Raw genomic sequence first — 23,219 nt, 5'->3', positions numbered from 1 at the left:
GGCCCTGTTTTGAGTACTTGGTTCTACATGCTAGTAACCCTCACTGGGTTAATAGAAAGTCAGCCAAGGGGGATCTCAGAAACATCTGTCATAGGATCATAGATTTAGAGCTAGAATGGACCTCAGGAGCAATCCATTCCAATCCCTTCCTGGCCTTTCCCTTCTCTGTCATAATGGGTAGATCCTTTTTCTTATCTCTATCTCTATCCATGCTAGGAAGATCCAACTTCAAATAGTTCAAGAAGATCCTCTTGTAGAGAAGATAAAGAAATAGATGCACACAAAGGCAGAAGCCCCCTGGAAATCTCTTCAATGGAGAAACAAAAGACAAAACTCTTCTACTTGGAAAGGTAAATGGGATAAGGGGATAGAGATCCACACAACCTGATTCATGAACATCAACTTCAGAAGACAACCAGAGAGTCAAAAGTATCTTCTTTTAGAGCTTTGGTGAAGATGGTCACATACAGGTTAGATTTCTCAGGAAGAAAATGAAGCTGAGGTTTACTGCAGAAACTGAACCATTATTGGGAAGATAAGATAAAGTTGAAGGATGTTGCCTTTGAACTAATAATATGCATGATTTCATCATTGATTCCTTATGAGTCTATTAATATAGTGTACTAGAACCCTTCATAGAGGTAACAATCAAAATTGTGTGTTTGGAATGTACTAGGGTGCTGCCTAGTGGAGTATAAATCATCTTTCTGTTCCACTCCTTCTAGATGGAACAATTTTTAAAAATGCCTTTATAGTCTTTAAAACAACTTGGATTTGGAGAAATACAGGACAACAATTTCCCATATCTTAAATGCATCAGGATGACTTTTGAATGTACAAAGAAAATTGTTGGTATGAACAGAACAGTAGACATTGTAGCTTTACAAAATCAGATCCACCATCTATTAATAGATTGTCAGCATAGATTGGAACTAACTCCCCTTTTACTATGACACTACATGAATATTGAAAAAACAAGTCAGAACTCTTCTACCTGACCATCCATGTAGTCTATGAAGAGGTCTATAGAGGAATAAAGCAAATAGTAACAGTAAACAATACCACAGTACTGACTCTTCAACCTTAAAAGTTGATTCTTCAACATCTGGCTTGTCTAATTGTCTCATAGCAGAAATATTGAAATGTATGTTGAGAAACTTGGCAAGAGAACAAGTATAATCTTAGTTCATGAAAATATGTAGAATGTGCCTGTGGAGAAATCCACAGTTTGCAGCTCACAGATTCCTGACAATTACTGGAACAATCTAGAAAGTTTCCTTTACCTGTGATAGACGGTCACAGAGACCATCTCAATGACTGGCTGGTCAATGGCATCATCACAGTGTCCAGCAGCTCATAAGCATACCTATAGCAGTAGTACAGAAGAAGAGTGGAAGGATATAAATATTTCTATACTACTAGACTTTGAACAAAAGAAATACACTAAAACTCTTCATGACAAGAGTTGATGAATCCCTGGAATTTCTGTTAGTCTCACATTCATCGTTATTATCATTCTTCCAATAACTACTTACTACCAGATCCTACTGCAGAAAAAGGAAAGAAGACTACTTTCATGTACTATGCTATATTTTACCACTGTGAGTATATGCCCCCAAGGCATTGGGGTGGGGGAATAGCCGGGAGAAACCTGCCACTTTTTTTTTTTTTTTTTTGGTTTTTGGTGAGGCAATTGGGGTTAAGTGACTTGCCCAGGGTCACCACTAGTACGTGTTAAGTGTCTGAGGCCGGATTTGAACTCAGGTCCTCCTGAATCCAGGGCCGGTGCTCTATCCACTGCGCCACCTAGCTGCCCCAACCTGCCACTTTTTAACAAATAATGGAGAAGGTAAATGGAGACAATAACTACCCCCAAATGTTTGTGGGCTTTTCTGGCATCAGTCTTTGCAAAGACCCTAGAAGAACATGAGGAGATACTGATGAAAATGTTAGATAACCTGGAATATAATGGTCTGAATCTTTGAAATAGCAAGTGGCAATCTTTCAAAGACTCTGTCACATATGTAGGTCACAGAAAATCTCACAAGGTATGAATGCCAAGTCAGAGAAGTACTCTTAACTTAGCCTTATCCACAGAGACTTCAAAATCTAAGGACTCTGCCAAGCTGTGATTTTTACTGAAATTTCATTAAGAACTATGTTCATTGAATGACCTAACTAGGGCTTACATAATTTAAGAAAATCAGAATCAAAAGGGCAATAGTGATTTGTCTAACTACCAAGGAAGTCCATTAGCGATCAATGTATTGCAGATGTTAACAAGCTTTCAAACACCCAGTCAACTGCTTCACAGGTATATCAATGATGACCTGTGTATATGTAACTGAGTCTTTTGTCCATGCAAATCACAACTTGGAAAGTTACGAGAAAAAAGAACAATAGTCCCAGAAACCAGTTGTATTTTTAAGCAGAGCACTGAGTGAAAACAAGAATCATTATCACAGAGGCATTATTCTATCACTAGAAATAATGTACTGGTATAGTTTAAGTAGTTTCTTAGCCCCTGTAAGGGCTGCAAAGGCCTTTCAGAGCTGTTTTCTACCATTGGTGTCCACCTGATTCACCCAACTCTCACCTGTGGTGCCAACAAGTTATAGCATGAGAAGTGGTCACCCTCTGGTAAACCATTTTGGCAGGTAGGTAAACTATTTTGGCACAGAGGGTAAACAAGGAGTCTCAAAACCATGGGTGAGTTAGGGGAACTAACCCCCAAGCTTGTGAATATTTACCCTGGTGAAATGGGCAGATGTGAACAATTCCTTCCAATGGACATGAAGGCCAATGAAGCAAGTGCTGTGGAGCACTTAGAGCTTGGTTAGCCATCAAAGATGCCAAGGTCATCTACTACATCCTGAACCAAAACCCATTATCTTGACTTTGGGATTGCCACTGGATTCTGATGACTCTGGAAGAGAGAGTGAGGCTGATGGCTTCTAGAAACTGTCTCATGTAAATTCAATTGATGTTCATGTCCAAAGATAGCTCCCATACTATTTTACCATTTTTAGCTACCACAAAGTGCTGTGGTGACAGGCAAGTGACAAAAGAGCTGTAGTCACAACTCTTCACACAGACAGCCCAAGCCACAGAGTCATCTTACTGGACCAAAGCAGCAGTGGGATTCAGCAATGTTCTGGGTGTCTGAGCAGCCATTTTAAGGACTGTACTGCTCCCATTCTAGTGTAAGGGAGGGGTTATAAAGGGTGCCCTAAAAATTGTGTGTTTCTGACAACCTTCACCTGTTTCCCTCAGCAGGCAGGGATCCTACCTTGTGGTCACAAGTTTAGAAACATCTACACTCCAGGTGTTTATATGGACTATTTGTGCCCAACCTGTGTTAGAGTCTTCCAAGCTTATATTGGCATGATCAGCCACAGTCAGATACATTGTACCTTGCAATGTAGCAATGTCAGTTCATTCCTCTTCAAGAACAAAGGACAGCAATCAACCAAACAACTAAATATATGTTAAGCCAGTTATTATGATAAGTATTCCCCACAGCATTGTTTTGTTTTGTTTTTTTTTAGTGAGGCAATTGGGGTTAAGTGACTTGCCCAGGGTCACACAGCTAGTAAGTGTTAAGTGTCTGAGGTCAGATTTGAACTCAGGTACTCCTGATTCCAGGGCCGGTGCTCTATCCACTGCGCCACCTAGCCACCCCACCATTGCATTGTTAGGCTATGTGTCTTAGTGGATAAATGTAGCAGGAAAATTGTGCAGTGCCTGGGAGGGGAATGAAATAGATTTTCTAATAGGTATAGATTTTAGCAAACCAGGTAATCTTTCTGTAGACAGAGAGCTGTAGTAAGAGAATTATTGATTCGTTTTGTGCATGTTCTATGGCAGAGAGAGGACTTTGCCTATGATCTTTAAAACTAGACAATGACTCAAATGAGGCAGCAACTTGGCTAGGGTAAGCACTGACTGCCTGGCTGGCATTGGGACACAAGACTATCACTAATTTTCTTCCCTTTGTTCACTGTGGCCCTGTTTGAAAGGAAAATCACTTGTGCGGAGGCAAGGAGCCAAATGAGTGACTGGAGAAAAAATTATTTCTGAGGGCAGAAGAGTAGTTCAGCCTCAACAAGGGTAGGGACAGGTAAGATTTATATCTCTGATACCCTGTTTTTTACCAACACAGCCTAGCAGCACACCACCACTATTCCACTGTTAAACAGTTTTTGAATGCTGAGTAACTGTCTACCATTTGAGGTCCTCTAAAATGTCCAAAGGATAGACTATCCTTATTTCTTACAATACCTAATGCATTCAATATTCCAGCCAAATTTAGCTATTTTAAATCTGCCAATCTCACCCTGCCCTCTTTATATCATATCCCTTTACTCATACCATGCCTCATACTTGGAATACATTCTCTCTCTTCTCTGACTCTCTCTCTGTTTCTCTCTGTCTCTCTGTCTCTTTCTCTCTTTCTGTCTCTCTCTGTCTCCCTATCTCCATTTGTCTCTGTCTCTGTCTCTCTTTCATACACATACACACACACACATACATACACACACACTCATACACTTACCTAGGATCACACACCACCTCCACTTCCCAGCCCTCCTCCAACTATACCTTCATTGATTAAAATTTTTCCATTTCCTTCATATGCTAACAAGCAAATGCCGCCTTCTCTAAGAGGCTTTTACTTACCCTTTTCTCTCCTTTCCCTATTACAATTGCTTTCTCCCTCTTTAAATTTCTCATACAGGGCAGCTAGGTGGCACAGTGGATAAAGTACCAGCCCTGGATTCAGGAAGACCTGAGTTCGAATCCGGCCTCAGACACTTGACACTTACTAGCTGTGTGACCTTGGACAATTCAACCCCAATTGCCTCACACAAAAAAATTTCTCATACAATTCTTCTTAGGTCTCCTTTGCCCTTATCAGATGACAAGGGGTGACATATTTATATGTTTTTGTTTTATATTTTACCTGTCTATTGGACAGTAAGTTACTTGAGAGAAGGAAAGGCAACATTTTTCATCTTGGTACCTCCACTGTCTTGCACTTTAAAGGGCACATGGTAAATGTTTGCTAAATTGAAATTCTTTCAGAGAAGTAAACTAACATGACCTCTAAGGTTGGATTAACACACTTAATTTACAACTTAATTGATTAATTCATCAATTAATTAACCACAAAGAACCCAATCCAGGGCACCCCCCAGACTACTGGGTCTTGCCAACAGGGCAATTCCCTTTTTCCGTTCTCAGAAAAAAAGGCAAAATCTCTCAAGGTAAATCACTTGATCCCAGATCAACAAGAAATACCCCCACTCCATTTGGCAAGCCAGCCTCCCAAATAAGCCAAAACATGAGTTCAGGAGTTAAATGCAGATCTCAAACTTACTCCACTGCTTTAAAAAAAAAAAAAAAAAAAGAAAAACAACATCTATCAATATCTCAACATTTTTGTCATCCTAAACTGTCCACTTCCCTTACTCTAAATGAATAAAGCATGGGAGGATTGAATTGACAAAAAAATCAAATGCAACAAAAATTAACTAATTAGATAATATGTGTAAAACACTGTGCTGGGCACTGAAGAAGATACAAAGATTGTTTTACAAAAGAGTTGATGTAGGAGGCAAAAAAAAAAAAAGGGGGTTAACAGAAAAACCTAAGACCCAAACATGAGCCCTAAGAGGAATTCAGACCCCAGTTAATGGGTAACTTACAAGTCAGCATGCTAAGTTCTCTTGCCCACAGTAATCAGTACCCATAACAGGAACATAAAGGGGAAGGTCATATAACAATGAAAAAAAAAATGACAAGCTATAGAAATTTAGACTAGAAATAAATGATAAATGAAGATGTTTTGAAACTAAGCATGGGAACCAGAAAGAGACATGCACAGAAAAGGCCAAATTTGTCCCCAGATTTACCTTATGGTGTGTAAACCCCCAAAACACACCTCCACTTGAAAAGGTACCCACCTCAGAGCTTGGCTTTAAGACCCCAGGAATTCCATCCCACATCATTTGGCACCCAACGTGGCTTCAAGTCCCAGACTCAAACTCTTTTTCTATTTTTTTTAAAGCAGTGGGGTAAAATCTTGCTAAGGTAAGTTTGGGATCTGCCTTTAACTCCTGCACTTAGGTTTTGGCTCATTTGGGAGGCTGGATCACCAAATGAAGCAGGGATATTTCTCGTTAATCCGGGATCAAATGATTTACCCTGAGAGATTTTGCCTTTTTTCTGAGAAGGGAAAAAGGGAATTGCCCTGTTGGCAAGACCCAGCAGTCTAGGGGACATCCTGTATTGGGTCCTTTGTGGTTAATTAATTGACACCCATGTGGACACAGGTATGGTGTTGGTAACCTCTGGGAAGTTACAGAGGGGTCAGGAAGTTAGGGTAGTTCGGGGTGCATTTAGACAAATTGGGACAAGTCTGATCACACTGGCCTGAAAAAGAAAATGCATGGTGTTTTACTGCAGTACTGTCTGGCCACAGCAACCCCCTCATTTGGCTCTTGGGTTCCCTGGGATGGAGTATGCATTGTGTTTTTTTCTTCTGTTGCCTCAGAAACTTCAGTCACATTGGGTGGTCCCCCAAGGTCAGAGGTAGGATTTTTCTCAGGTGCAGTCTTAGCCCAACCAACCTTAAAATGACAGGGAGAGAAAACATTCTGCATGACCCCTCAGGTGCATCCTTATAAATTTGGGTGAAAAAGGGGGGGGGCAAGGATTGGACATGGGTGAAAAGGAACAAATGACATTTGCAAGAGAAAGATTTAAGGTAACAGACCTCCTGATTATCCCCTACCAGAGTGGGTTGGTCAGTAAGAAGTAATATCTCATGGCTGTTTGATTGCTTATCTGTATGTAACCACTAGTCTGCTTGTTGTCTCATGCATTTATGTATGTCAAATGTTGTAATTGTGTTGTAGAACCTGTGGGGAATTTTTGGTTATACCCCTGTAGCCTTTCAGAGTGGTGGCCAGTCTCTGAAGGTGGGGGAAGGGAAGTCTCTGACTTCTGGATATCTATACAGGTGTGTGTCTACCTAAGAGTTTGAATTTGGAATTGGGATATAACTTCTTTGCTAGGCATTCATAACCTTAGATGAACATTGCAAAAGCTGGTTTAAAAAAATGCTACTACTTTGAAATCTTTTGTAGTGGAATGGTTAAAAATCAGGAACTATTTGTAATGTGTAAAAGTTTCAAAGCTAGTGAAGCATGACTTGTGCTGCTGCTCTCTTTCTCTCCCTCCCTCCTTCTCAGGGGCTGGCTGTGCAGCACTGGAGTGGTGAGTGGGTGAGAGAGAAAGAATGTTTAGAAAATCTTAAGAAACTGTCCAGAGTATTTTATATTTTTGGTAAAAGCAAATAGAAAGAAAACTGTGCCATTTTGTACTGACTGTTCAAAGAATTTGGAATCTTGAAAAAAAGGGGGGGAGGTATATTTAAGGTGCACTTCTACTTTAAGTGCTCACCTGCCATTTCAAGGTTTGTGAATTACAGAAGAAACCAAAGAATAAATGAGTTTATTGGAAAACTAAATTACTGTTAGAGTTGTAAGTTACTTTTAAATTGGTGTATGTGTGTTAAAAACAAAGCAATTGATGGTCTTAACAAAAACAGCTACATTAGTTGTTTCCTCTAAGACAGAGGAAAGCATTGGAAGCTGGCAAAATATTACACAGAAAAAAAAAACCTTCTAGACTTCTTTTAATTTGTAAACTTTCCAGAAAAGAGCTTGTTAAAAGGAATAGTTTTGGTGAGGATTTATAATGTTTCTTATTGTACAGAAGTAATTTCTAATGATTGATCTTTACACCAGGATAAAGTTTAAACCTGAGAAGAAGGTTACTATCCCAGGTTCTTCTTCTAACTCTAGTATGAGAAGAGGCAGTAGCATTCTTACTATAGTATCCAAATACCCTAAGATAACATATGGGCTTAAACAGGTGGTAGTTAACACTAATAACTTATAAATCTCCTCCTTGTTATAGCAAGGGGAAATATCTTTGGGGCACAGTAGGGTGCAAGGGGACCAGGTCTAGGGTTGACTGGTGAATGAACCCAGTAGCTGATCTAGCAGCAAGGCCTGTTCTGTGATTCCCCTGTGCTACATAGGTGGTAGCTTGGTGCCCTTGGCAGTACATAACAGAGATCCGACTTGGCAGATGTATGGTAAAACCTAAAATGTATAACTATGGTTCCTAGTTACCATCCTCCCTCTCATCAGCAATGGGGAGGAATTTCACTTTCTTCTAAACCAAAAAGATACCCAATTAATTTAACCTTATCATAATACCATATAAACATTAGCAGGGAGATGGCAAACCTGAATATTAATATACCTTGTTTTGCATATCAAATGACCACACATTTAAACTGAAAACAGTAAGATCTTACATACTTGCATTGTGCTCATTTCTTCTACTACTTGCCTTACCTGTAAGCAGCACATTCCCTATTGTGGCTTTGGGATAATTTTCTTTAGTGGGAATTTAGTGGGTCTGGAAAACTCCTGCCCTCACTATTCCTTTTAGTTGGGTAACATGAACATGAAGCTATGCTTACAAATTTAACATTGGTAATAGAATAAGTTTCTAATTCCACTGCATTAGGGTTACAAGAATTGGAAGAGTGCTTTAACTTTCTGGAAAATGTGGTCCTGGACTCAGGGGGAGTCTGTATGGTTCATAACACCTTCTGAAGGTGTTCAGTACAGTACAGAGATTACCTGGATGGCTGAAACTGTTCACAACTGTTTGTTTCACCTGGTTTTTTTCATGGAACTCTTAGATTTATTCTGTATTAGGATCCCTGTTGCCCCTTGGTCTGTTTGTAAATCATTTGTGTTTTTTGTTGTGGTTCTTGCATTTGTAACTCAAGTTCCTAGATCTCCCTCAATTCGTAAACCCCCCCCCATGGGCCCCTACTTCACCCCTGTTCAGCAGGAAGCAGTAACAGAAGAGATGATCTTCATCCTTTTTCCCAGGATATATGAAAAGAGGGGAATGATGTAGGAGGCAAAAAAGGGGTTAACAGAAAAACCTAAGACCCAAGCATGAGCTCTAAGAGAAATTCAGACCCCAGTTAATGGATAACTTATAAGTCAGCATGCTAAGTTCTCTTGCCCACAGTAATCAGTACCTATAATGGGAACATAAAGGGGCAGGTCATATAACAATGAAAAACATGACAGGCTATAGAAATTTAGACTAGAAATAAATGATAAATGAAGTTTTGAAACTAAGCATGGGAACCAGAAAGAGACATGCACAGAAAAGGCCAAATTTGTCCCCAGATTTACCTTATAATGTGTAAACCCCAAAAACACACCTCCACAGAAAAAGGTACCTGCCTCAGGGGTTATTTTAGGACCCCAGGAACTCCAAATTAGGATAAACCCTCCCCTGTACCTCCCTAAATTGGAGATTATTATAATGAGATGGACAATCAATTTATCCATACTATAAATATAACTGTCTTTCCTTTCCTTATTTGATAGATACCTTTCCACTTTTCTGGTTCTCTCCCTGTGATCACTCACAGTATTGCAATAAAACTTAGGAAACTGAGTCACTGAGTCTTGTCATTCTTTTGGTATGACTCACAATCCATTTGACCTTAATTCCATCCCACATCAGAGTCATGTTTCACAGAGTGGTTGGTCTAGATATGTTTGTATATATAAACATATATACACATATATGTACTGTGAGAAATGATTGTTTGTAACTAATTTCTTGGAGGTTCACTCCATTGTGAGAAATTATTTTTAACCAATATCCTGGAGATTTAATCCTGACTTCCCCAGTCCTAATTTCCCTCATTTCAAAGTCCTTCTTGATAAAATAAGATACTGTCTTTGGCCCTGGTCACATCTATAAACCTCTAGGAATCTTGATAAGATAAAGATGATCCTTCTAAATTCTAGTTAGGGCCACACAAATTTGTTCTGGGGTCAATTCCCATTGTGTCCTGTTAAGGAAACAAACTTTTTGGGGCAGTTAGGTGGTGCAGTGGATAGAGCACTGGCCTTGGATTCAGGAGGACCTGAGTTCAAATCCAGCCTCAGACACTTAACACTTACTAGCTGTGTGACCCTGGGCAAGTCACTTAACCCCAATTGCCTCACCAAAAAAAAAAACAAAAACAAAAACAAAAAACCCAAGGAAACAAACTTTTTGTTTCAATAGAAAGGCCTCTTCCAGTGAGAGGTTATTCAGCTTGCCTTTTAAAAAGGACATACATTCTTTGAATGGTTAGCTCAAGATTTGGGATGGTTTGACATTAATCCTTCATTTTAATATAGCCTACCTCCAAATTAAGTTGGCCAATCAGAGGTGATTAGGCATCCCTCAGGAACACTTCATCTTTGAAGGGCATATAATCTATGACCCCACCATGATTAGGGGTCTTTTGTCTGAGAGAGAAGGTTGACCATCTTTTTATTACCTGCCATCCTATTAATAAAATGAGTAAATTACACAGAAACTATGTCTCTCATATTTTTAATCATCACAATGCATATGTGTGTGTTTAGGTATATGCACATATACATGTGATTACTTGATAACCTTTGTACCCAACTCTTGGAAATTGATTTGCAGCTCTTTTTTCCCTTTTTGCCCTAATCTATAAGTATAGCTGTTCTCTCCCACAATTCATCTCAGGCCCTCAGATTGGTGTGATGGTTGTGGATCCTAAGGAAATGGTGCTTCCCCTAAGCTGACTGTTGTTTGGGGTTGAACAGTAGAGGAAATAAAGGATGATTTGGTTCTAGATCAACAAAAACACCAGAACTCAAGGAAAGGTGGGTTTTCTGTCTTTAGACTAGTATAGGTAGAGGGAGATCAAGATCACATTTTGACTGACTTCATTCCTGGTACCCTGAGCAAAAACAAATATACTAACTCTGGTATTCCTTTCTTCTCTGATTGCCTAAGCCAAATCTGAACTCATTCTTTTGCTCCTCAAGATGGATGGGCTGATTTTGAAAGAAATATCAATAAGTATCTGGTCAAGGAAAGTTCTTAGTAGCATCCCTCAATAGTAATTTCAAGTGCCATAGGCATGGGAGGGAGAAAGCAATAGCAGTGTGAGTTTTTCCAATGTGCTGTAATCTCATAATGTGATAGTCACATGACTACTGTTTCCCTCTAGGTCAGTCTGGCTCATCTCTTTAAGACTTAGAGAGAATGCTTACTACAGATGTCTGCATTGGGACCTTTTTGCTCTTACAGTCTACAGTTGGGATCCTGGCAAACTTCTACCTCCTTTCTCTTTATCTTTTGAATCTCCAACCTGGCCAGAAATTAAGGCCACTAAACTTAATTCTGATCCAGTTAATTGTGGCCAACATCACTATGCTGGTTAGCAAAGGAAGCCCAGAAATACTGCAAGCTTTTGAGATAAGAAATTTCTTGGATGATGTTGGATGCAAAATGATATTTTTCCTTTACAGAATTGCCCAGGGGCTTTCAATTTGTTTCACCTGCCTTCTGTGTTGCTTTCAAGCCATCACTATCAGTCCCAGTGGTTCCACACTATCAGGACATAAAGCCAGAATTCCAGAACAAATGTTTACCTTCTGCCTCTCTTGTTGGATCCTGAATATCTTGATAGAAATTCCTGTGCCAATGTTTATGAGAGGACCGAGAAGCATCACCAACAATACATATGAATCTAATATTATATATTGCTCAATGGGAATGTTTATAGATATTTACTTCATTATGACTACTCTGAGGAATGTGCTCTGTGTGGGACTCATGTTTTGGACAAGTGGCTACATGGTGCTTCTCCTGCACAGACACCACCAGCAAATCCAGAACATCCATAGTACCAGTTTCTCATCCAGATTTCCCCCTGAGGTGAGAGCCACCCAAACAATCCTACTACTGATGGGCATTTTTGTCTCCTCTTACTTACTTCACTCCATCACTTTGGTTGCTGTCATTTATTTAGATGATAACCTAAACTGGTTGTCCACCTCTGCCATTCTGTCTCTTTGCTTCCCAACACTTAGCCCCTTTGTGTTGCTGCCCCAAGCCCCCAAGCACAGCTGCATTCTCTGAACAAAAAAAGGCTCTGATACTTGTATTGTCCTAAAGTTTGAATATAGGGTTGCCAAAGTGATTTCTCCTATCCACACTCATGTTTTCCACCCCATGAAGGTCCTTGTCGCAATGAATAAAAACTTGAACAACTTCTAGTTTGGAAACATCAGCTAGTCCTGGAACTCTCCTGTGGTGACACTGGAAGTTTAGTGTCCACTGCAAAGTCAAATACTTCATCCTCACATCCTCTTCCAGATTATTTATACAAATGTTAAATTCCTAGCAACCTTCTCCCTCATGAGAGGAGGTGGAGGTGGAGGACTCCTCCAAGAACCTCTATTTAAGGAGAATGACCAGGCCAAGCACCTCTCCATTTCCCACTCAACTGAATGCCACTGGAATTTGCCATCATGCCCCAGGATGCTCATCACACTGCAAGAACACTTCACATAAAGAATTCATACCTCATCAGTACCCTGTTCCCCTGGAGGCCTCTCCCTCTGATTGGAGGGAGTGGAGATGAAGGACTACTTCCAGAATTTTCATTTAAGAAGGACTCCCAGGTGAGTGATATTTTCATTTTCCATCTGGCTGCACTGCTCTGAACTTAACCATCATGCCCTGTGTACTGGATACCATCATTTTTATCAACTTTTAAGCTTCTTTTTGAGTGTTGTCTACCCACATTATACATGCATTCATTCAATAAAAAATTAATTGAGTGCCTACTATGTGCTAGACACTGTGCTAAGAGTTGAGGACACAAAAAGAATCAAAAGACATCCCTAACCTCAAGAAGCTTACAATCGTACATATATAACCTGGTTGCAATCTTGTGGCGGGGGCAGGAAAGGGAGGGAGGGAGGGAGAAAAATTTGGAACTCTTAAATCTTATGAAAATGAATGTTTGAAAACTACCCTAGGGGGCAGCTAGGTGGCACAGTGGATAGAGCACTGGCCCTGGATTCAGGAGGACCTGAGTTCAAATCCAGCCTCAGACACTTAACACTTACTAGCTGTGTGACCCTGGGCAAGTCACTTAACCCCAATTGCCTCACCAAAGAAAAGAAAAGAAAGAAAGAAAACTATGCTGGAGGAAAAGGTTTTTCTTGGATAGAGGGATGGCCAAAAAGCATCTCATAAGGTGCTATATATGTAGTGCCAAGGGTAGAATATCAGGCTACTTAAAATGAGTTTCAGTGCACTATTTTCCAATCATGCTCTTAAGCTCTTACTCATATGTTCCACCTGGCCTGAACTTTGTGGGTGGTAGGGTATATGGAATTTTGGAGTAACTCCCAAGAAAGAGCAAATTTGGGATAAAATAGAATCAGTAAAATGTATGCTTTTGTCAGAATCAGTGTGTGCTGGTGGGCCAAAGGGAGAGACTATTTCTTTAAGGAGGGTTTTGGCAACAAAGGCAGCTGTGGCTCAGGAACACGGAAAAGCTTCTACCCACCCAGTGAGTTGATCAACTATAACAAGACAAAACTTATAACATCCTGCCTTAGGCATTGAAATATAATCAATTTGTAGATGCCCAAAAGGTGTATATGCTAAAGGACACCCTCCATAAGCTTTAGCCCGAAAAGCATGTTGATTATAAGTCTGACAAACTGAACAAGAGGCACAAATCATATAGGCCACATTAGTAACTCCAGGGGCAATCCAAACCCTTTTTACTGAGTCCACAATTCCTTGTCTGACAAAATGGCCTTTTCTGTGAATAGTTAGGCATACCTGATGTTAGAAGCTCTGGGGGAGAAGTGGCTTCCCCTCTGGAGTCACCCAGACCCCATTGACTTCTTTAGCCTTGTATTTCTTTTTCCACTTCTCTACTTCAGACTTATCATAAGTAAGAGAAATGGAAATATCATCATCAGAAGAAAGATTAAATACATATTCAGGGGCTTCCAAACAGCAAGCTTAGCAGCAGTATCAGCTCATTCGTTCCCTTTTGAAACAGGGTCACTTTTTCCAGTACAAGCAGGACAATGAACAATAGTTAAGGCAGATGGGAATTTTAAAGCAGATAGGAGATCTTTAATAAATTCTCCATTAGCAATGGCTTTGCCAGCAAAGATTAAAAATCCCCTTTGCATCCACAGCATACCAACAGCATGGCACACACTAAATGCATATCTAGAATCAGTATAGATAGTAGCACTGTTTCCTCTGGCTAGAGAACAGGCTTGTGTGAGATCCACAAGTTCAGAAGCCTATGCACTAAGATGTGAAGGCAGAGAAGCTGCCCAGATAATATCATAATCAGAAACTACAGCATCCCCTGTATAACGGGTACCCTTACACATAAAAGATGAACTATCAGTATTGAAAATAAAATTAGGTTTCTCTAAGGGTGTGTCAAAAAGATCATCACAAAGTTTCTCAGTTATGTCAACTAGGGAGGTTGCTGGGTTAAGGACTGTACAACACTTTAAAGTGATTCTTTCATTTCCTAGTAGGGTTGCTTCATATCTAGTGATCCATTGATATTAAAAAGTCTGTGTCCTCTGATGTAGTAAAAGAGTCTCAACTTCATGAGGGCACTGCATGATTAGAGGGTTACCTAAGACCATATCAGAGATTTTTTTCTACCAAAAGAGCTGTAGCCACCACTGCCCAAAGGCAAGGTGGCACCACAGTAGCTACCAAATCAAGTTGGGTGGAATAATAAGCTATTGGGTGCTGGACAGGTCCTAATTTTTGAGTCAGGACCCCAGAAGCCACTCCCTTCTGTTCATGTACAAAAAGAGTAAAAGACTTACTGTAGTCTGGGAGTCCTAGTGCAGGTGCTGATAACAAGGCCCATTTAAATTCTGTTATAGCTGAAAGATGCTGGGAATCCAGCTTTAAGGGTACTGGGACAGATTTGGTTAGAGCTGTAAGAGGCTTAGTAATTTCACCAAAAGAGGGTATCCATTGTCTGCAATATTCAGATGCTTCCAGAATAGCCCTTAGCTGCTTCTTAGTAGAGGGAGCAAAAAGTTGTTGAATAGTCTGGACACACTTAGGAGAGATGGATCGAGTGGCAGCAGCCAAAACAAAAACCAAATATTCCACCTGAGGTAGACACCATTGTACTTTAGACTTAGAGACCTTATGGCCTTGTTTGTGCAGCTCTAATAACAGGTGTCAGCTGTCTTCCTGGCAAATCTCAGTATTAGGTGCAGCCAGGAGTAAGTCATCTACATATTGTACTAAGGTAGAAGCTTTAAAGGTAATGGAGGTTAAATCCTCATGCAAAATTTGAGAGAATAGTGTGGGACTGTCAACAAACCCCTGTGGGAGTCTGGTCCAAGTTCACTGTCTATTCTTCCAGGTAAAGGCAAACAAATATTGGGAGTCCTGATGTACTGGTATTGAAAAGAAAGCAGAGCAGAGATCTACCACTGTGAAGCATGTTGCTTCACATGGGATTGAGGAAATAATAATAGCAGGGTTTGGTAATATCAGATTCTAGGTATAACATAGGAATTAATTGCTCACAGATCTTGTACAAAATGGTAAACAGGCTTGCCATCTGGCCCACACTTGGGTTTTTTAGCTGTCAAAATAGGGCTATTGCATGAGGAATAAGGGCATCGGACAATTATACCTTGGCTTGTCAAATCCTCAATTATAGGAGAAATTCCCTCAATGGGTTCTCTAGATAAGGAATGGAATGGATGGTGCTAGGCCACCTTTGGTCTTAATGGTAACAGGCACAGAAGATTTAAGGAGACCTATGTCAGTAGAGGAGGAAGCCCATAGGGACTCAGGAATATCAGAAAGGATTTCAAATTCTCCCCTGTTTTTTGAGTGTCTGAGATCAAAATTGGCAGTAAGTGGACAGTATCCTCTGGCACTTCCAGGGAAATGCCACCAACTGGAGAACAAGATATGGTTGCTCTAAGTTTACTTTTTTTAATTTACTTTTTAATTTTTGTGAGGTAATTGGGGTTAAGTGACTTGCCCAGGGTCACACAGCTAGTAAGTGTCAAGTGTCTGAGGCTGGATTGGAACTCAAGTACTCGTGACTCCAGGACTGGTACTCTATCTACTGCACCACCTAGCTGCCCCCTGCTCTAAGTTTACAAAGGAGGTCATGACCTAATAGGTTTGCAGGAGAGTCAGACATAAGTAGAAATGAATGTTCTACTGTTAATGGGCCCAGATTCACTATGTGAGGGGTTAATTCTGCAATGGATTAGGCTTTTTCTGAAATGCCCACTACATTTATAGATCCAATAGGTGTACATTCAGGGTCAGGTTGGCTCACTAGGACTGATCTTGAGGCTCCTGTATCTAATAAACAATTATAATAAGTATCTCCAACCCTAAGGGTTACATGGGGTTCATTACTTTAGGGAGGGAAATGGACTGTCACAAGAAGCTTCAGGATCTGGAAAGGTAAAGTTTTCAGATTCCACTGTCCTTCCACAACCCCCGCCCCATACACCATGAATCCTCTATATCTCTCTGACCTGTACCCCTTTGAGAGAGCCTATAACTGCTTTCATTCTGCTCACCTATATCTCTCTGAAAGGGTCTGTTTTGCCTCCGTCTGTCTGTACCCCCCTGAAAAGATCTATCTCTATTTTGGTTCTGCCTCTCTGTTTCCTCTGAGAGAAATTGTATCTGTCTTGGTTCTGTTCTCTTTTCATAATCCTACAAAATCATATAAAGTGTTCTTGTTTATGGCAGTCATGGCAAAATTTAGGGGGCTGATAGTGATACTGGGGTTGGTAGTGATTCTAGGGTTGATAGTAATTCTCAATTGCCCAGCTTCACTGCCTCATTATTTCCTGTACTGGAGCTAAAATTCCTTGTCTGTTCCTTTCCTCCCTCTCATTTCCTTCATAAATATATGTTGCTATTTCTTTAAGTCTGTCGGGACTCAAACTACTCCAGCCTGGACACTGCCTTTCAAAATATTTCCAAATTTCTGGTAAAGACTGGTGTATAAAATGAGAACAGATAACATTGGCATCTCTAGCATCTAAGGCGTCTACTCTAGCATATTGCCTGGCATGCTTACACAACCTGTCGTAGAATCTATTAGGTCTCTCATTAGGTCCCTGAACTGTATCTATAAATTTTTGCCAGTTATCAGTCTTTCTAGGACAGGATGCCATTGCCTTCAACAATGTTTCCCTTGGATCCTTCAACATATCAAAATGCCCAGGGATATTGGGGTCCCAGTCAGGGTCTTGCACAGGCCCCCCAATATCAACTTTTCCCATGGCTTCCAAGGAATTTGCTGCAGCTATTATATCAGCAATTATATATTATAATATATAATATATGATATATTATCCCCTGGGGATAATATTGTTTCCATGAGATCATTAACATCATTCCAAGTGGGCTGATATCCTTTGAAAATTGCCCTAGACTGGCTTATAACTGCCGTAGGATCTTCATCAAATTTAGGAATTTCTAATTTCCATAAACTTAAATCTTTGGGGCCAAAAGGTATATACCACCTGAGCTTCACTACAATACCCCTTTTATCTTGGATGGGGATCTCTTGAAGGAGAAAGATTTTTATCCTCTATGTCTCCTCTACACATGAATTTTCTCTTTTTTTTTCTTTTTTTTATTTCCTTGGTTGATGTTTCAGTCTGAAAGACAGGCTTGCATTCAAGTTCAGATTCATATTCCTCCTGGTTTTTCCCCTTTTTGGTCAATTCCTTAGTTGCTACATTCCAGAGGTTCCAATAAGTTAAATCTTTGGGGGACTCAAAGTGCTGGATCATTTGTAGAGTTTTAAGTGTTAAGTGATTAAAAGATCCATTCTCTAACCATTTGTTTTCCAGTAAGCTAGAATATTTTTTATACCACACAAAACACAGTTTGATAAGCTTTGTTTTTGTCATGCCTGGCTGAATTGGTAGCTTATAAGAGTCCCATGCTGCGATTATTTTCTCAAGGGGGGAGCCCTGTATGATATGGTATGCATTAGCATCAGTTCCCTTCTTGCAATTCAAAAATTTCCCCACTATAACACACACAAAAAAAGTAAGAATAATGATAAAAATAGGAATAGAACATTTGAATTCATAAGGACCAAGCATAAACATGAGATCAATCCTGGCGTGGGTGAATAACTAGGAAAGGAAGCTTTAAACACTAAAACCCATGGATAGAGCACCAGCCCTGGAGTCAAGAGGACCTGAGTTAAAATGCGGCCTCAGACACTTAACACTTACTAGCTGCGTGACCCTGGGCAAGTCACTTAACCCCAATCGCCTCACTTAAAACAAACAAAAAAAAAACAAAACACTAAAACCCAGGAAGCTTTTTTGATACACCTTTAGAGAACCCTGATATTGTCCTATATATAGAAGGTTCTTTGTTTATGAAAGATGGGCCCCATTTCACTGAGGCCACTGTAGTTTCTGATTATGATACTGTCTGGGCAGCTTCTCTACCTTCCCATTTTAGTGCACAATCTGCTGCATTTGTGGCTCTCATGGAAGCTTGTAACATAGCCAAAGGGAAGAGTGCCACCATTTTTACTGACTCGAAATATTCTTATGGCATATGCCACACAGTGGGCATGCATTGGCTACAGAGAGGCTTTCTAACATCCTCTGGCAAAGCTATTGCTAATGGATACCTTATCAAGGACCTCCTATCTGCCCTGAAACTTCCCTTTGCTCTAGCCATTGTACACTGCCCTGCCCACACAGGGAATAATGATCCTGTTTCAAAGGGGAATGCACGAGCTGATTCTGCAGCCAAGCTCCCGGCTTTAGAAGCTCCTGAACATGTATTTAACCTCTCACCTTCTGAGGATGTTCCTCTCCACCTAACTTATGATGATTCAGAAGTGGAAAAATGGAGAAAGAAATTCAAGGCAAAACAGATCAGTTGTGTCTGGGTGTCTCTGGAAGGTAAGTCACTTCTCCCCCAGAAATTCTATCACCAGGTATGCCTCTCTGTTCACAAAAAAGGCCATTTTGGTACACAAGGCATTGTGGACTCTGTTAAGAGGAAATGGATGGCACCAGGTGTGACTAACACAGCATCTCGAATCTGCTCGGGCTGCTCCACATATCAATCTTATAATCAGCATGCTTTCAAGGCCAAAGCTTATGGAGGATGTCCTTTAGCATATACATTCTTTGAGCACTTGCAGATTGACTATATTACAATGCCAAAGTCAGGACATTATAAATTTTGCCTTGTTATAGTTGATCAACTCACTCAGTAGGTAGAGGCATTTCCCAGCCCCTGAGCCACAGCTGTGTTTGTTGCCAAGATTCTTCTTAAAGAGATAGTTCCTCGCTTTGGCTCACCAGCCCAAATTGATTCTGACAAAGGCACACATTTTACTGATTCAGTTTTATCCCAAATCTACTCTTTCTTGGGAGTAAGTCCAAAATTCCATATGCCCTACTACCCACAAAGTTCAGGCCAGGTTGAACATATGAATAAAGAGCTTAAGATCATGGTTGGGGGGGGGCAGCTAGGTGGCGCAGTGGATAAAACAATGGCCCTGGATTCAGGAGTAACTGAGTTCAAATTCGGCCTCAGACACTTGACACTTACTAGCGGTGTGACCCTGGGCAAGTCACTTAACCTCCATTGCCCCACAAAAAAAAAAAAAAGAAAAGAAAAAAAAAAAAAAGATTATGGTTGGCAAATTATGTACTGAAACCCATTTGAAATGGCCTGATGTTCAACCATTGGCATTATTCTATCTATGCAGTAGACCAAGAGGAGAACTTCATATATCTCCTTATGAGATGCTTTTTGGTCACCCTCCTATCCAGGCTAAAACTTTTTCTCCAGTTTATACATCACTGGTGGGAGGTGATACTTCTGTTGCTTCCCATATACAGGAATTACAGAAAAGGCTACGTGAACTCCATGAGGCAGGAGTTGCTGTACAAGCTGGTCCTTTAGATTTTTCCGTGCATGATTTAAGTCCTGGAGACAATGTATATATTAAGAATTTTCAGCAGACCAGTGGGACCCAGCCCACTTGGGAGGGACCTTTTCCAGTATTATTGACAACCCCCATTGCCATTAAAATTGGAGAAAAAGAATCTTGGATTCATTGTTCCCATGTAAAAGCCTGCACCATTTATAGGTAAAGAAATTTCAAATAAAACTCAAGCAGATGCTAAAGAGCAAAAAAACCTAACAATAGCAGCTACTAAAGAACAAAGAACCCTAACAAAAAAAGTGGCAGTTCCAATTGGAAAACCCTACGACTCAATTGTGATCTCTGGGACTCAGACTCCATAAGGTACAAGGAGATGGAAATTGTCTTTTTAGAGCCCTTGGAGACCAGTTAGAAGGTCATTCTAGAAACCATCTCAAACACAGACAAGAAACTGCTCATTATATGCTTAATCATAGAAAAGACTTTGAGCCTTTTAGAGAGGACAATATTCCCTTTGAAAACTACATTGCCAACTTTAAAAAAATGGGAACATTTGGAGACAATGATACAGTTGTAGCTTTTGCAAAACATAACCAGCTGAATGTAATCATTCATCAGTTGAATAAACCCCTATGTCAAATTCGTGGTACAGACAAAGCCAATGCTAAAGAACTCCACATTTTCTACCATAAAGAACATTATGACAGCATTAGAAAAATCAATGATAATTTGGAAACCCCTGCCACTTCGGCATTCAGAGAATTGGGGAACCAGTTAAAACAATGTGGTGTACCCCAGACTCTAGCAATATAATAACTTACCTTTAACAAGTTTTTCCTTCTACAGGTAAACCACTAAGAGCACTTGGCCTTGTTTTCTGGCCTACCTCAACCTCCCCCACCCCTTCCCCTTTCCCCTACTGAACCCTACTTCCTTAAAACCATCTCTTTTTTTGTTATTGTTTTTTGAAAGGCATTGAAAAGGCCTGGAATTCACCACATACTTAAGTTTCCTTATGAACACAAAAGGGTACTTAGCAAATCTTTTGATTTTTTGTTTTTGATTTTTATTTCTTTTGTTTTCTTTTTAACTCAATTTTGTAAACTGAGTGAATTTCAAAGACATTTTAAGTATATAACCATTCAGCTCTGATGACTTCAAAAATCTATTACTTTGACTGGGCTGAGGATATAGGTAGGGCCATTGGGCCTCAGAAGCTGAAGCTATCACAATTTTTTTTAATTTTTTAGTGAGGCAATTGGGGTTAAGTGACTTGCCCAGGGTCACACAGCTAGTAAGTGTCTGAGGCCGGATTTGAACTCAGGTACTCCTGACTCCAGGACCAGTTGTCTATCCACTGTGCCACCTAGCTGCCCCTATCACAATTTTTAAAAGAAAAAAAAAGAACCATGGGTTTAATAAGTTAGTTTATGGGATTATGTTTTGGGGGGGGAAGGGTTATTGAACCCTATTGCTTGGTTTATCAATGAACATATTGAATATTGAGTCTTGCTGATTGAGGTTTTATTTCTTTTTGATAAATTGATTACCACTTCAAGTATCTGTTATTGTCATACTAGAGAATTCATGTACAAGGTGATGTGGTCTATTTGCTCAAAGAAGATTATGTAATAATGTTTAATATCATCATCCATTTACATTCATTTATCATTTATATGTCATTGTGACTATGTATACTCTGGGTATGGTTTGGAATTATTGTATATATTACACTTATGTCCTGAGTTAACATACATTTTTACTACCATACTGTCTTTGGTGTAATTAATATGAGATTTATGAATTATGGAAACTTAACATTTCAGAGACTGATTGCTCTTACAATGAGCTTGATGGAGATGGTTCAACTCCACGATGCAGGCCCTGGAAAGAATATATGTACAACAGGAGGAGAGATAGGTACATATAAGATGCCCTGATGGAGGCTGAGAAAACAGCCAAATACATTCAGGTAGTCCATAGTTTTCTTATGATGGCGACTATGTAGACCAAAATTTGCTGGATATAGTCCAGTTTCTTCCTCTCTCCCTCCAAAATTAGCCTGGTGTCATGGAAGCTCCAACACATGCACCTCGTTTAACTTAATTTGTTTTCTTTTTCTTTCACTAAGTCTGATGGCATGGTCAGAATCCATCCACCTGCCACCTAACACAATTGCTGGATGTCTCAGAAACCACGAGATGTGGTATGGTAACCTTTTCATAAAATTTTCAGGTGTCATCATGGACACATTATTAAATTTGGCCTTGATCCAGACACATGATGGTAAGAAGTGTTATAGGATGCATAACTGCCTCAACTCTGTATTTTATATAAAGGGGGGGTGGATGTAATATTATATATATAAAGTTTGAGCATGAGTTATATTTTGAAGAACTCTCCCTGTTTAATTTGATCATTGACAATGCTATACTAAGGATTAATGAAAATCCAGCAGTTCAACAGCTAAAGAAGTAAAAGAGTCCAGAGGGAACCAGAGTCCAGACCAGAGTCCAGTTTTCCTGATAAGATCTCACCACTCCAAGAAGACAGGATCTCAAAGACTTTAAATGAGTGGTTTTGTTTTGTTGTTGTTTTTTCCCTTCTGTTATTATACACACCATTTGTAATATGTATTCTCTGCAGAGGCCCTCCTTCTGCAGACAGTGTCAAAGCACGGGTTCATGAGGGACCACCCCTCTGGACAAAATTTCCCCTTTCTCCCATTTCTATATTGTTATTAACATATTGTTCGTTAGCATAGGGTATTATATTCTGCTATTTTTTACTGTTTCATCAAGGAAAGACCCCATGTTCCTCAAAGAAACAAAGCAGGGGGAGGGGGGGAATATGGTAAGATTATTGGAATTTGGCAGACTGATTGGGATGGGCCACACCTGTCCTGTCCTGAGTGATGTGTGCTGCTGATGTCAGCAGTAGAAACCACTCTCCACAGGCAGTTTTGAAGGACATCCCCTTTTGGGGGAGGAAGAGTAAACGCTCACTAAGGGGAGCTCAGGCTCTTCCAGAGTGACTTCCTTTCTGGTGGTGTGAGCTGCAGCAGGAGATGAGAAAGAGGTTAAGAAAAAGAACTAAGAAAACTGCTAAGAAAAGCAGTTTTTGTCCTGTGGGCCCTGGCCATTTTCCATTGAAACTATGGACCCCAGGTGGTGAGTTAACATACAAGCCCTGATCTTTTGAATTAGCTGAACTGGAAGTGAGTTTGGGGATTGTATAGACTTACATTAGAGTTAGGAGGATTATCAGTATTTCTTTTTCCCTATTCCCTTGT

General features: G+C 40.1%; 1 protein-coding gene across 1 annotated transcript; it reads left to right on the top strand.

The window, feature by feature from the left end:
* Positions 1–11,187: 11,187 nt before the first annotated feature.
* LOC122741428 (vomeronasal type-1 receptor 4-like) lies at positions 11,188–12,066 on the top strand. The gene has a single exon (XM_043984904.1). It carries the CDS (start codon positions 11,188–11,190, stop codon positions 12,064–12,066), a length of 879 nt encoding a protein of 292 aa, XP_043840839.1.
* Positions 12,067–23,219: the final 11,153 nt, after the last annotated feature.

The sequence above is a fragment of the Dromiciops gliroides genome, chromosome 1, assembly GCF_019393635.1.
Source record: "Dromiciops gliroides isolate mDroGli1 chromosome 1, mDroGli1.pri, whole genome shotgun sequence".
Lineage (NCBI taxonomy): Eukaryota > Metazoa > Chordata > Mammalia > Microbiotheria > Microbiotheriidae > Dromiciops > Dromiciops gliroides.
Note: the sequence above shows the minus strand (reverse complement) of the source record. Positions and strands in the feature narration are given on the sequence as shown.